The sequence below is a fragment of the Habropoda laboriosa genome, unplaced genomic scaffold (genome assembly GCF_001263275.1).
Source record: "Habropoda laboriosa isolate 0110345459 unplaced genomic scaffold, ASM126327v1 scaffold2, whole genome shotgun sequence".
In the NCBI taxonomy this organism is placed as follows: Eukaryota; Metazoa; Arthropoda; class Insecta; order Hymenoptera; family Apidae; genus Habropoda; species Habropoda laboriosa.
Genome location: NW_017100190.1, coordinates 2,621,665 through 2,634,041, shown reverse-complemented (window position 1 = coordinate 2,634,041; position 12,377 = coordinate 2,621,665). Strand labels below are relative to the sequence as shown.

The 12,377-nt window shown below is 36.8% G+C and overlaps 2 protein-coding genes across 2 annotated transcripts; one reads left to right on the top strand and one right to left on the bottom strand.

Moving 5' to 3' along the window:
* Nucleotides 1–886: 886 nt before the first annotated feature.
* LOC108580080 (DNA repair protein complementing XP-A cells homolog) lies at nt 887–2,060 on the top strand. The gene is made up of 5 exons (XM_017943739.1): nt 887–1,035; nt 1,096–1,207; nt 1,271–1,395; nt 1,473–1,749; nt 1,858–2,060. The coding sequence occupies exons 1-5, from the start codon at nt 887–889 to the stop codon at nt 2,017–2,019; spliced, it is 825 nt and encodes a 274-aa protein (XP_017799228.1). The 3' UTR covers nt 2,020–2,060.
* An 830-nt stretch (nt 2,061–2,890) lies between these two features.
* On the bottom strand, nt 2,891–7,174 carry LOC108579935 (3-hydroxy-3-methylglutaryl-coenzyme A reductase). The gene is made up of 8 exons (XM_017943569.1): nt 6,995–7,174; nt 6,720–6,831; nt 6,243–6,330; nt 5,858–6,155; nt 5,629–5,780; nt 4,414–4,975; nt 3,097–4,337; nt 2,891–3,014 (listed from the first exon to the last, which is right to left on the bottom strand). Exons 1-8 carry the CDS (start codon nt 7,172–7,174, stop codon nt 2,891–2,893), a joined length of 2,757 nt encoding a protein of 918 aa, XP_017799058.1.
* Nucleotides 7,175–12,377: the final 5,203 nt, after the last annotated feature.

Below are 12,377 nucleotides of genomic sequence, written 5' to 3'. Positions count from 1 at the left end.
CAGCCACTGGTAACTGATTTTTTACCATCCAAATTAGTTTTAAGTATGTAAGCAGAATATATGTCTTGTTTATTCACCTCAATTACAAAAATACTTTTCAATTACAATGAAACTTTTTTATACGTTTTAAAACAAAACTATAAATGAAAAGAATGACATTTTTAAATACACGTAATATTCAAACTTACTTCGATTTAAATTCAAATGGCGCAAAATACTTGCAATCACAATAATGTTTTATAATGCACAACAAACTCGGGATTATATTCTAACATTTGAGTAAACTTTTGACCATTAAATCGCGATATTTCACATTTTTTTTCATTTTCAACGTTAATTGGATTGCCGATATTAAAGTTTGCGGAATACTGAACTGGGTTCGAAGAGAAAAAATGGCGAACGATACAGTAAACTAAAGAAAGAAAAGTCAAACTCGATACTGTGAATTTGTGCAACGAAAACGTGTATTTGAAACTCTAAATTTAGTACAAACTAACTTTTATAGATGTTGATAACTTTTCATAAACTTTTATGTAGAATAATTCTTTATAATACTATAGGATAGAATGTTTATATTATGTATTCTATCGTATTAATTTCAGCAGTTACGTTTAATTGCATTATGAATTGAAAGAAGATTCGTATAAAAAATATACATTAAACATTATATAGAAAATTGTATTGTAGTAAAACAACTATGAATTTGCTTTTAATCATTTCTGTGAAGTTTACGTGTTTAACCTGTACAAGTAATCTAAGCTGTCCTATTTTTCCAAGTACAACAAACGATGTCAGAAAATAATTACTCGTAAACGACTTATTTATTTTTCATTGGAAAGTTGTTTGATTTTAAAATAAATTTCACATTATAAAAAGTCATATAAAAATGTCTACAACGTTAGATGTGAATGATTCCTCCAAGGATAAAGAATCAGTAGAAAATGTTCAGCATTTGAAGGAACGTGCTGAACGAAATCGCCAAAAAGCACTGCTTTTAAAAAAATCTAAAGTAGTTTGTCATCCTTATACAAAAAGGTAGGCTGCAACAAACTATTGTGTACCATAAAAATATAAAAATTTTATAATTTTTTACAGTGAAAATGGAGATGCAGTAAAAGATAGATTAATAAAAGTTCAAGGTCAACGTGTAATAGATAGTGGAGGAGGTTTTCTTATAGAAGAAAATGACAATTTAGAAGAACAAATGGTATGATATTTCAAAATCTATTAAGTGTTAAAAGAGTTTAAAACCTAATGTTTTTCTTTTTAGTTACAAATAACATCAGAGCCTGCTCCTATTATTGTTGATTTACCTCATTGTGAAGAGTGCAAAAATGAGTTTAAAGATTCTTATCTTTTGCAGACATTTGATCTCTCTGTATGTGATAAATGCAGGTACAAGTATTACTTAAGTTAGCAATTACACTAATGTAAAAAACTTCACAGTATTATAACAAGTTATTTTGTTTCAGAGATCCTGAGGACAAGCACTCTTTAATTACAAAAACAGAAGCAAAACAAGAATATTTATTAAAAGATTGTGATTTTGATAGAAGAGAACCTCCATTAAAATGTATCACCAAGAAAAATCCCCACAATGCAAATTGGGGTGAAATGAAATTGTATTTGCACTTACAAGTAGAACAAAGAGCTCTAGAAGTCTGGGGTTCAGAAGAAAAATTAATAAAGGAAAAAGAATTACGTGATGTTAGGAAAGAAGGAACTAAAATTAAAAAATTTAATAAAAAGGTATTAAACATTTTTAAAACTTAGTACTATACTTATACTGGAATACAAAATAATATCAATACAGATATCCTTTTTCTTAACAAATTATTGTTTCTTTTTGTTATACAGATTAAACAATTAAGAATGCAAGTCCGGAGTTCATTGTATAACAAAACATCAAAAGCATCTCATACACACGAGTTTGGAGAAGATACATATAATGAAGATGATGATACATATACACACACCTGCATCACTTGTGGTTATGAAGAAACATATGAAAAAATGTGAATCTTAGAATTTTAATGTATTTCAATGTATTTACTAGGCTGTGTTTTTGAATATTATTTTTTTATGTTAAGATCTTTTTACTATTTACAGAATGTGTACACAGATATTAAAGAAAGTCAAAAAAATCAATTTTCTTATTAATTTATTATTTAGTTTTATCTCGTTGTTCAATTATTTTCAATTAAAATGTATGTGTTTGTACTAATAAAACTTCGCATATCACAATGCATTTAGATCTTTTATGAACCTAGTCATTGCATAATTTAAATGTTTAAAAACAAAAAATTAATTTAGAATTTTTATTTTCATCATATATATATGTATTTTTTTTTTTTAATAGTTTACGGAAAACATTCATTAGTTTGATTGTACTCAATATGCTACATAATGTACAGTCTTTGATTACATCCTTTTTTTTTACCGTTACATTATGATAATCTGACTAAATGACTACAGTTAAAATTAATATTGCACTACGTAAAAATATGACTGTATATGCAAAAAATAATGTTTGCACCATATTAATTTTATACAACCATCACTGGCTGCATATTTCATTGCAAATTAAGTATACACATTCCATCAGATTCGAAATACTATGCTTTGCTCGTAAACATAAGTCAAATCGATAGCGTACCCGAACCAGTTTTACATCTCATCTAAAACCTGTATTATATTTTCGTTAAAATTGTTGAAACCAGTTCACTGTATTTAATTCTATTTCTTTTTTAGTTTTTTTTTTGGTATATATTCTTTCATGTAAACAAAAGAAATATTACTTCTTTGGAATATTATGTTGAAGTAGTTGCATAACATATACAGAATATTCTACTGAAAAGTCAAAGATGAATTCATTCATGTGTGATTAATGCTAAGACTTCTCTACAAACTCCTTACAAACATTTTGTACAGGCTGTAACACATTTGGCACAGATAATTTATCTCCTGTATTATTTTGTGGAACAGTCATTGCATTCGTTACAGTGGTAGATGATCTGAAATAAGATTATACACTGCAAAATATGTCTCGCATTTTATAATTGGAAAAAAAAAAAAAGTATTTTTCTATCAACATACCTGTTGTGCCTAAGATGACTTTTAACTAAGTGACCAGCTGTAAGGGCAGCCATTAATGATAATTCACCGGCAAGTACTGTAGCACATACAATTCTAGCTAATCTGCTGGCATTTTCACCGGGTTGATGAACGTGCGCTCCTTTAACACCCAACATAGCTAAACACGCACCTTGTGCGGGAAGACCAGTTCCTCCTCCAATAGTACCTATCTCTATACTAGGCATTGTACAGGACACATATAAATCTGTACCATCCGATCCCCATGGTTCCATTAAAGTCATACAATTACTACTTCCAACGTTCTGTGCAGGATCTTGACCCGTAGCTATAAAGATTGCGGTTACAATATTTGCAGCGTGTGCGTTGAAACCGCCAACGCTGCCAGCTACAGCAGATCCAATCATATTTTTACTTATGTTCACATCGACTAAGGCATGAACAGACGTTTTCAACACATTAGTAACGATATCTGCAGGTACCACTGCTTCACATACCACACTTTTACCCCTACCATGAATCCAATTCACCGCTGCTGGTTTTTTATCCGTGCAAAAGTTACCACTTAACGATAATATTTCCATATCGGGGAAATGTATCTTCACCGCGTTCAACGATTTCTCAGTACCCTTCGACAACATGTTCATTCCCATGGCGTCACCAGTTGTTGCCACAAAACGAACAAACAAATGTCTACCAGCGATGCGTACGTGAATCTTCGTCAATCTTGCAAATCTACTAGTTAAATCGAAGCTATCCTTCATTTCTTGGAAGTTTTCGGGATCTTGCATCCAATTCATAGCCTCGCTTGCCCTAACGATATTTGGAAATCTCACAACCGGTCCTCGGGTCATTCCATCGGCTACCACGCGACTCGTTACACCACATTTCAACAACGCTCTACTACCACGATTCGTAGACGCTACTAAACATCCTTCTGTCGTTGCCATTGGCACATGATACAATTCACCATCGACTAGCAACGGACCAGCTATTCCAAGCGGCACCGGTACATATCCTATAACGTTCTCACAGCAGGATCCTAATACTTTACTATAATCGTAATCTTTATACGGCAAGTCGACGAGATTTTCAAGAAACTTTCCAGTTTCTCCAATTATAATACGCCTGATTCCAACACCCCTCTCCATGTCTCCAACTGCTTTTTCCAACTGATAAGCAGGTATATGCTTGTTCCGTACCAACTGAATTACTTCCTCGTCCGTCAGTACACTTGCTCCAAGCTACGAATTGAACAGTACAATGTCAGAAATTGTTAACGTAAATTCAAACACCCGTATTCATAAGGAATTCACTTACTTCAGATTTATATATCTCGAGGCATTCCTCCAGCGACCTACATACTTGCGATCGTGGAGATAGACTTTCGCTGCTCGACGTGTCGACGCTGTATTGTTTTCCATCGGTTTGCACTTCCTTGTCGGTGAACTCCATTTGAGATTCATGTTCAACTTCGATCCAACCACCTACCCCCGATAAAGGAAAGACCGTTGAACGCATCGTGGACAATGATTCGCCGAATCGTTGACGCAACGACATATCCATAGCAGCTAAACACATATTATCACTAGTAACACAGTCACTTTCGATCTTTTCTTCCGTCTCGTCATCCTCCTTGAATCTTAATTGCTTCGCTATGTCCCCCTTGTCCTCGAAGAAGATAAATTTGATCGCTAGCGCGAGAAGTAGTATCAATATCACAATATTATCCGCACTAACAGACAACCAGTTCATCAAGTACTCCTTAACTTCCGATGGATTCTCTGTCTTGTTGTAAGAATTCACTATCATATGCGAGTTCGCGGACGTCACCGTGCCTTCTACCGTGTGCTCGGTCTCGTCAGTTTTGAATGGCCAACGGCTAAAATAAATATCTTATGTTAACAACAACCGTTGCTGATGTAACAATCTGAATATACACAAATCGTCTAATCTAATTCTAATTTTATTGTACCGTACGTTTGTCCGGACGACAATGCTTTTCCATAGACGACTACCCCGGAGAGATTCTAAATTCGACCGGGGCTATTTTTACGCTCCTATTTCGACGGATTCCAGTGAATTCGGCGTAAAAAGGAATCAATAATTATCGTCATTCTTAACTTGACAGAGGCGGTGTCGTATACTGTGCTTCCTAACTTAACATACGAAGGGTTAAAGGAACCCAAACCTCGTCGAGATACCATCTCTTTTTCGCGGAATTCATTGAATATGAATTAAACGTATACTTCTGTTACTGTGTAATAAGTTGAACCTGACCCCCGTGGAAGTTAAGAATAAGAAAACTGCCAAACAAGAAGTACACTCGATGTAAAAAAAAGAAGAAAAAAACACACACAGAGAGAAAAAACGAGAAATACACATCGTATGGGGCAGATTCGTGATAACTTTTTGTCAGTTTCTCGCTTCCCATTGTCACCTGTTATCTGATGTATAAAATATAAAGTTCATTTGAAACGGAAACGTGACGTGTGTACACGATGAAAAAGAGAAAATAACGTAAAAATGTGCTACCTGTTAGCGTGTACCACAAATAGGCCGGCGATCATGATCAATTTAACGCGCTCCACTACCGGATTTGGTTTTTGATCCTCTTCGTTCAGCGGATGTATCATGAAAATCTTGTCGGCGCTTAATGGTTTCATAGTATTAGTTCCACGAGAGAGCTGAAATATGCATATACAAGGATTCATAAATTTGTCGTTAAAAAATAACAGATAACAAAAGAAACTGTGCAAATTACCTCAAGAATGAGTGACAAACACGCAGGATAGAACGTCATGAAAACAATATAATTAACAAGAACCCCGAGGCAAGCGAAACTGCTTAGGATCTCTAATCTTCTAACACCGGATAGAGATCCTATGCCAATAAGTAAAATCTCCACTAATGTATCTAACGTTATACTTGGTCCTAAGAGGGACATTCCACGAGCGATATTTGCCCGTACTTCCTCTTGACTCCTGGAGCTTAAAGCCAACTGTGCTAATATAGCAGCTTTCGAGAGGTCGATAATAAGCAAGAAAAAGAACAACGCATCCCTGGAAAAGAAAATTTTAACAAACATTAAACAAAGCTCGTTTCTTCGGATCGTAAAAGAAAAAACTGTTTCCAACAAGAAAACGTACTTCAAATCCGAGATATCGCTACGTCCGAAATTCACCACGCTCGATGTGAAGACAACGCTGGAGAATACGGTAAATAGGCCTGCGATACCTAGGAAGAGAAAAAAAAACAAAAATAAAACCTGGTTAAAGCATTTTTATCCAATATCATCCAATACCAAAGAGAAGGTACAATTAGCTCTATCTTAAAGGAGATCAGCATCACGTAAGAAGCTCGCGTTATCACGACTAATTTTTATGCAAATCGAACGATTAATTGTCGTCACGTTTCATACAGAAACGAAACGCTATCGCTTTCCATGGACATGAACTTTCACCGACAATGAAAGCTTTCACGTGTACCGTGAAAAGATCCGGTTATATATATATATGTATATATCGAGCTATAACATAATCGTTGTACGTGAAACACGTATTTCATACTTGACGCGATCTTTCAATATCTCTCCCTTCTTTCTTCCAATCAGAATGTTCGCTTACCTAAAATATACTTGGAGCCCAATCTCTGTAGATTTCGAAATTGGTGATAGCTAAACAGTATTGCTAGACATCGTATTATAGTCATGACTATAACATCAGCTGCATTTAGGTCCTAATAAATAATCATGCATTATTCATACGGCGGGTCATTCCGTTTAACTGAAATGTACAATTATGAAACAACGATTTCCATCGATTAAGACACACACGTTCATAGTCTCGTAATCAAACATGAAAACCATCGAATTTTTAATTCGCGCCAATGCTCTGCTTACGTCCGAATTACACCGACCAGGCCGACAATGAGAAGCCGCGGGAAGGGCTCCGTCCCGCGGCTGTCCACTTCCGGTCTCCATGTTCAGGATACACGCTGTGAGCGTGAAGGTCGAGACAATCACTTCCAGGGGATGACCGGCGCAAAACCGGCCATGAATTTCGAACAGGTGCGTCAGCATATTTCTCGTTTATAACTACTTACAACCTGGAACACACACGGATATCCAAATATATCTCAGCTTCGAACAAATTGCAAACTTACTCGATATTATTCACCTGTATTAACCCTTCGAGCTCCTTTGTCGAGTGTCGCTCGACATCGGTGTCAATGAAATAATGTTTAAATTGCCAGTTTAGACGTGTGTTATATTTTGCAATTCTTTTTACCTGGATGAGCAATAGGTGCACACATATGTGACCCTTAATGCTACTTTCAATGTACGGGGAGTTCCCTTAACGCCGGACGGCACCTAATACCGGACATTATCTGTATCTGTAATAATTGTATCTCGTAGAGGAGACGAAAGGAATAAAAATAAGTTTCCTACGCGTTTCAGTCGCGAGTGCACAGGTAGTGCACAGGAACTCCCCCTAATTAGTAAAAAAGACAAAAGGAATAAAAATAAGTTTCCTACGCGTTTCAGTCGCGAGTGCACAGGTAGAGAGATTTATTTAAGAAAAACCTTAAGCGTCCGGCGCTAGGGGAACTCCCCCTAATTAGTAAAAATGATTGTTTAAATTGGCTCCTATCGGCTAAATGTCTTTTAAAGTACGTTTCAAGTAAAATACTTGGAATAATAGGGAGTTATTGAAGAGAAAATTTAAAATAAAATTGGGAGTTCGAAGGGTTAACGCTGGGTTTACGGGACGCGCCATTTTGACGCATTTCGAGTTTCACAAGGGAAATTGGGGAATCCGTTTACATTTCCCTCCTACCACCTATGCTTGTCATAAATTTTATATAAACATACAATATCACATAGGTTTCGTGTAATATGTTGTCTTTAAATAAAATAAGTTGTTTTTTAAAGAAAAAGTTTCGAATCACCTCCCAATTTTCATCAGTACTGAATCTGCTGCTAATTTTTTCATAGACTTGATATTGATATTGTGGAGATAAATAGAACGATACAAAATTCGCTAAAAAATTCTTAAAGCTGCTCGACGTTTTTCCGGAAATTTTTGTGCAACTTGCAATGCGCAGTGATTCCAAACTTTGGGCCAGTAGTGTATACAAGAAATGTGCGTAAACCTAGTGTTAAACACGCCCACTGCCACGTTGATCACCTGTGACCGGAGATCGTTTCCTCGATGGAGCCAGAATTGTCATCGGTGACCGGACTGTCTCAAATGTTTAGAATAATTAACCCTTTCGCTGAGAATTTTAACGCACGTCCATATTAATTCGAGCCTCAATTTCATCCTCTGCACTCTTCCACGTCAATTCGGTGAGACAAATTTTAAAACGACTGAAAAAGAAAATCTTGCTGCCGTTGTGGAAAGAGTTGAAATAAAACGAACATCGACTAAACAGCTAACCAAACACTATTTCGAATTTAAAAAAGAATAATAATAAAGCATAATATGCTTAGAATAACGAAAATTTTCTTCCGGTCCCCTGAGAGCAAGGTCCATCGTCTATTCTTCGCGACGAATTTATCTCATTTTTCAGCAGATCAAGGATAGCGAAACGTACAACAGCTGACTACAAAAGAAGACAACAGCGAGCTGATCGAACTTGAAGAAAGTGCTCCCTGCGTTCGTCGAAGACATTCGGTGAAATCGACGGGGGAAAACTTGGTGCTCCTGGTCCCTCTTACTTTTCGAAGCGAAGAAGAGGGTGCCAGGTGAACCGTACCAGCGAGAAAAGACAAAGACGTGGAATTAAGTTTGGGGAAAGCGAGTGAAGGACCGGTTGGTTGCAGCATGACGTTTTCTACCGTGTGTCAATAATGCTCCATATAGCCATAATATGTACCTCGAATTACACAACCGAGCCAAGTGTGTATGTGTAACAAGACTCGATTTCTTTCAAAGAAACCGAAATTCCCGGCCAGATTTAACACCGCTCCTCATCCTCCTCCTCGAAGAGAGGGAAACTTAGGTAACACTTGAACCAAAGGTGAAGGTAGCGAAGACGTCGATGGGTAATAATTTAAACTCTACAGCTATAAATAGACCGGCTGTACATGCTCATGGTGTTACAGCTTGTGCTTGGGTCTGATGGTTCGAAACATCTTGAACGGGAAGTTAACTTGAGTTTTCAAGGATGAGAACGGTTCCATGGGTGGGAGACAAGGAACGAACGCCTCTGCGTTCGTGTAGATCGTGGAGAACGGAGATTCGCGAGAGTAAAACTAAAAAAATTAAGGAAAAAACGAGTTAATTGAAACGGCTAAGTATACAAGATGTAAGAATGAAATGTCTGTCAAGGTCGGTAACTTTCCAAGACCACATAAGAACATTTCTATACGCGACTGACCACTGACCTCTTCTTACTTTCAATGGAATCACCGCTGAAAGCACCTACTCCATTATTTTCACGGCTTATTGTCATTCAAAATAGCGCGACACACGTGAAACGTTTCAGGAAATGTCGGCTGAAACCTCGCGATTTCCTGCATCCGATAAATCTCGAGGGTAAGACGCGTTTAAGAAAAAAATATATATATACACATACATATGTGTAATGGCGAAACTTGTCGTTGTGCAAGAAAACCCAAGAGAATATACCGATCGTGGTGAAATAAATGAAAACTTTTCTACAAATCTCGGCTAACTTTAATAACACGTTTACGGCCGTTCTCCACGGTCGATTATGTCAGAATAGTTTCATAATGAAACATAAATCTGAAGCTTGGAATATTGGTGTCATCGGCGAATGACATGTGTCTTGAAAGTATTCTGACACCGATACATATATTAGTATTTAATTTTAATATATCTAGAAATCAGGTTGCAACGCGGTAGCGCGAATAACTTTTCGATACGAATTTCTAACGCACCGCGAGATTTCACATTCTGTTTTTCGCGGGGTTTCCAAATGTTCGCCGCGCGGATCCTTTTCCCGCGGTCCGATCACGATCGAAAATAAAGTATCGCCGCTTTTGTGTATTTATCCTGCAAATATCCTCCCCCGGTTTTCCCCAGATCGCAACGAACCAAGAATATCCAATGATCTACGGAATTTCAGTTCGGTGCTGATGTAAAACGAATAAGAATCGAACGGTGAAGGCTGCACGGTCTCGCTGCACGGAATTTTCATTTACCTCACTTGTCCACGAATTGTTCGCTTTTCGTAGACAGTTCCATATAAGAAAAGTGAAAAGAAGACCATGGGAGACGTTATTCCTGCATGAAATAAGTAGAAAGTATGACCAGGCATAAGACAGCGAATGTAAAGATGTATCGTCTTCTCTAAAACAATTTTTACGATGATTACATACAACTTTGTTTCTTTATCTAATCACGCTTTCGTAAAGAATTTCGTTTGTAACGCTTGTGATTTCTTTTCTTATTATTTTCTTTCGATACAACCCCATCAATGTATAATATGTCAATAAGTCCAAGGATCTGGAACGGATTAACCCTTTGGCTACGGCAAATTTTAGTGCACAACGCGCGTGGCAAATTCAAATATTCCACAACGGCCGCAAACGTTCTTTTTCAGCCGTGTCATTTTAAAATTTGTTTCGCTGAATTAACGTGGAAGAGTGCAGAGAATGAAATTAACGCTTGAATTGACATAGAAGTGCGCCAAAAGGCTCCAACAGCACGATACGAACAAATTTTCAAAGCGCCTATAGGCGCCAATAGTGGTGAAAGGGTTAATAAATAGCATATTTTACAAATAGGAACAGAAACGTGATAGTTAACTTCGATGTTACAGCTAGAACTGAATTAATTACGAATTGTTCATCGGAACATTATTGTTAGTTTACCTTATCTCTATGTTAATACAATGTTTACTACTTTAAAGTATTATTAGCGTTATCTGCTGCCTGATTAGCAATTCACCTACCGATATTTAAAAAAGTTACCCGGAAATAAAAATTAAATCACAGGATATCCTGTGTAACGCTAATGTCGCCACGAAGAAATCCTTCGAAATTGGAACGATGACCATGTAATTTTTTTTTTTTCAGAGGCATTCACCTCCTTCGACGTAAAATCGCATCCAACCTTTCTCGCGTATCTCTCTCAGCTATGCAATATCCAACCATCGAATCTCCGCCGCTTTTGTTTCACCACCGCGCGTTAAAATGTAATTTATCTCCTCGGTATATTTTCTCGTACAAAGAGAAGTTTCTTCGTACGCATGAGCCGCATCCTTAATAAACTATGTAAAAATTCCCGCGTTACTAATATGGACTGGTATGCGTGATACATGTGATACGGGAATTTTAATTGATCTTTTCGAAACCACACGCACAGACACGATCGCGAAATAGAGCAATTCATCGCCGAAATCGAGACTGATCGATCGATCCGATATAATGTTTACCGGTGAAATTCGAACGAGTTATGTAACATGTGTTATTTTTAATACGCAATTGTCATTTCGTTCGTACCTTTAACCGTAATCTATCTTTAACGTAAGTAAAAGAAGAAAAAGCAATTTGTACGGACACAGCGATTAAAATAATTTCCCAGCAATTTAAATAATTTCAGATTATCTTGCCGGACATTAGCAACTTCTTTATCGCAACGAGGACTGTTTATAGGAAGCGGTTTTTCTTAATATTCTATCATTATTATGTATTTAGCGAGAGAGAAATGACGTGACTGAATTCAAATGAATTTTTATTTAGCATAAAAATGATTCAGTCTTAAACGATGTGTCGCGCAAACGAAAGAAAGAACGGTAATGACACAACGCCGCCCCGTTAAAACTCGATTAATTATACCCTAGATAGAAGATTTAGTAATAAATGCGGAGGAGCATACCTTGTTAAGGTGCACGCACCAACTCTCAATGAAACTCTTGACGTATTGCGCACGTGGTCGCGTATCGCATGAATATCGCGTGACCGCTTTTTTTTTCGTTTTCTTTTTGACATACAAGAAAACACTGTGAAAAAAACTGATACGTGAAAAACCAGGGGACTCTCTGGTATTTACATGATTATATGAAATTTATCCACCTTCGATTTAATATTTATGCAATTCGAAGAGAAACGAATCTTATTAATTAACGGTGTACTAAACGGACACGTGTTCTCGTACGATGCCTCCTCCTCTCCCCACTTTACAGAGACAGCGAAGATACTCGATCAAACGAACTGTCACACTATTCAAAAATCACGTACGCATGTAACGACGCGCGACTCGATAGCTTGAATTTCACGGGGGCAGAAAAAAAAAGAAAAAAGAAACAAAGAA

Bases quoted from the DNA above. Each gene is read 5' to 3' on its own strand.
- LOC108580080 (XM_017943739.1), top strand. From the start codon at position 887: ATGTCTACAACGTTAGATGTGAATGATTCCTCCAAGGATAAAGAATCA. The intron at 1,036-1,095 runs GTAGGCTGCAAC...AATTTTTTACAG, and splicing joins TGTCATCCTTATACAAAAAG to TGAAAATGGAGATGCAGTAA. The intron at 1,750-1,857 runs GTATTAAACATT...TTTGTTATACAG, and splicing joins TTAAAAAATTTAATAAAAAG to ATTAAACAATTAAGAATGCA.
- LOC108579935 (XM_017943569.1), bottom strand. From the start codon at position 7,174: ATGCTGACGCACCTGTTCGAAATTCATGGCCGGTTTTGCGCCGGTCAT. The intron at 6,156-6,242 runs GTACGTTTTCTT...TTTCTTTTCCAG, and splicing joins AGCGATATCTCGGATTTGAA to GGATGCGTTGTTCTTTTTCT. The intron at 4,338-4,413 runs GTAAGTGAATTC...TTCAATTCGTAG, and splicing joins TCGAGATATATAAATCTGAA to CTTGGAGCAAGTGTACTGAC.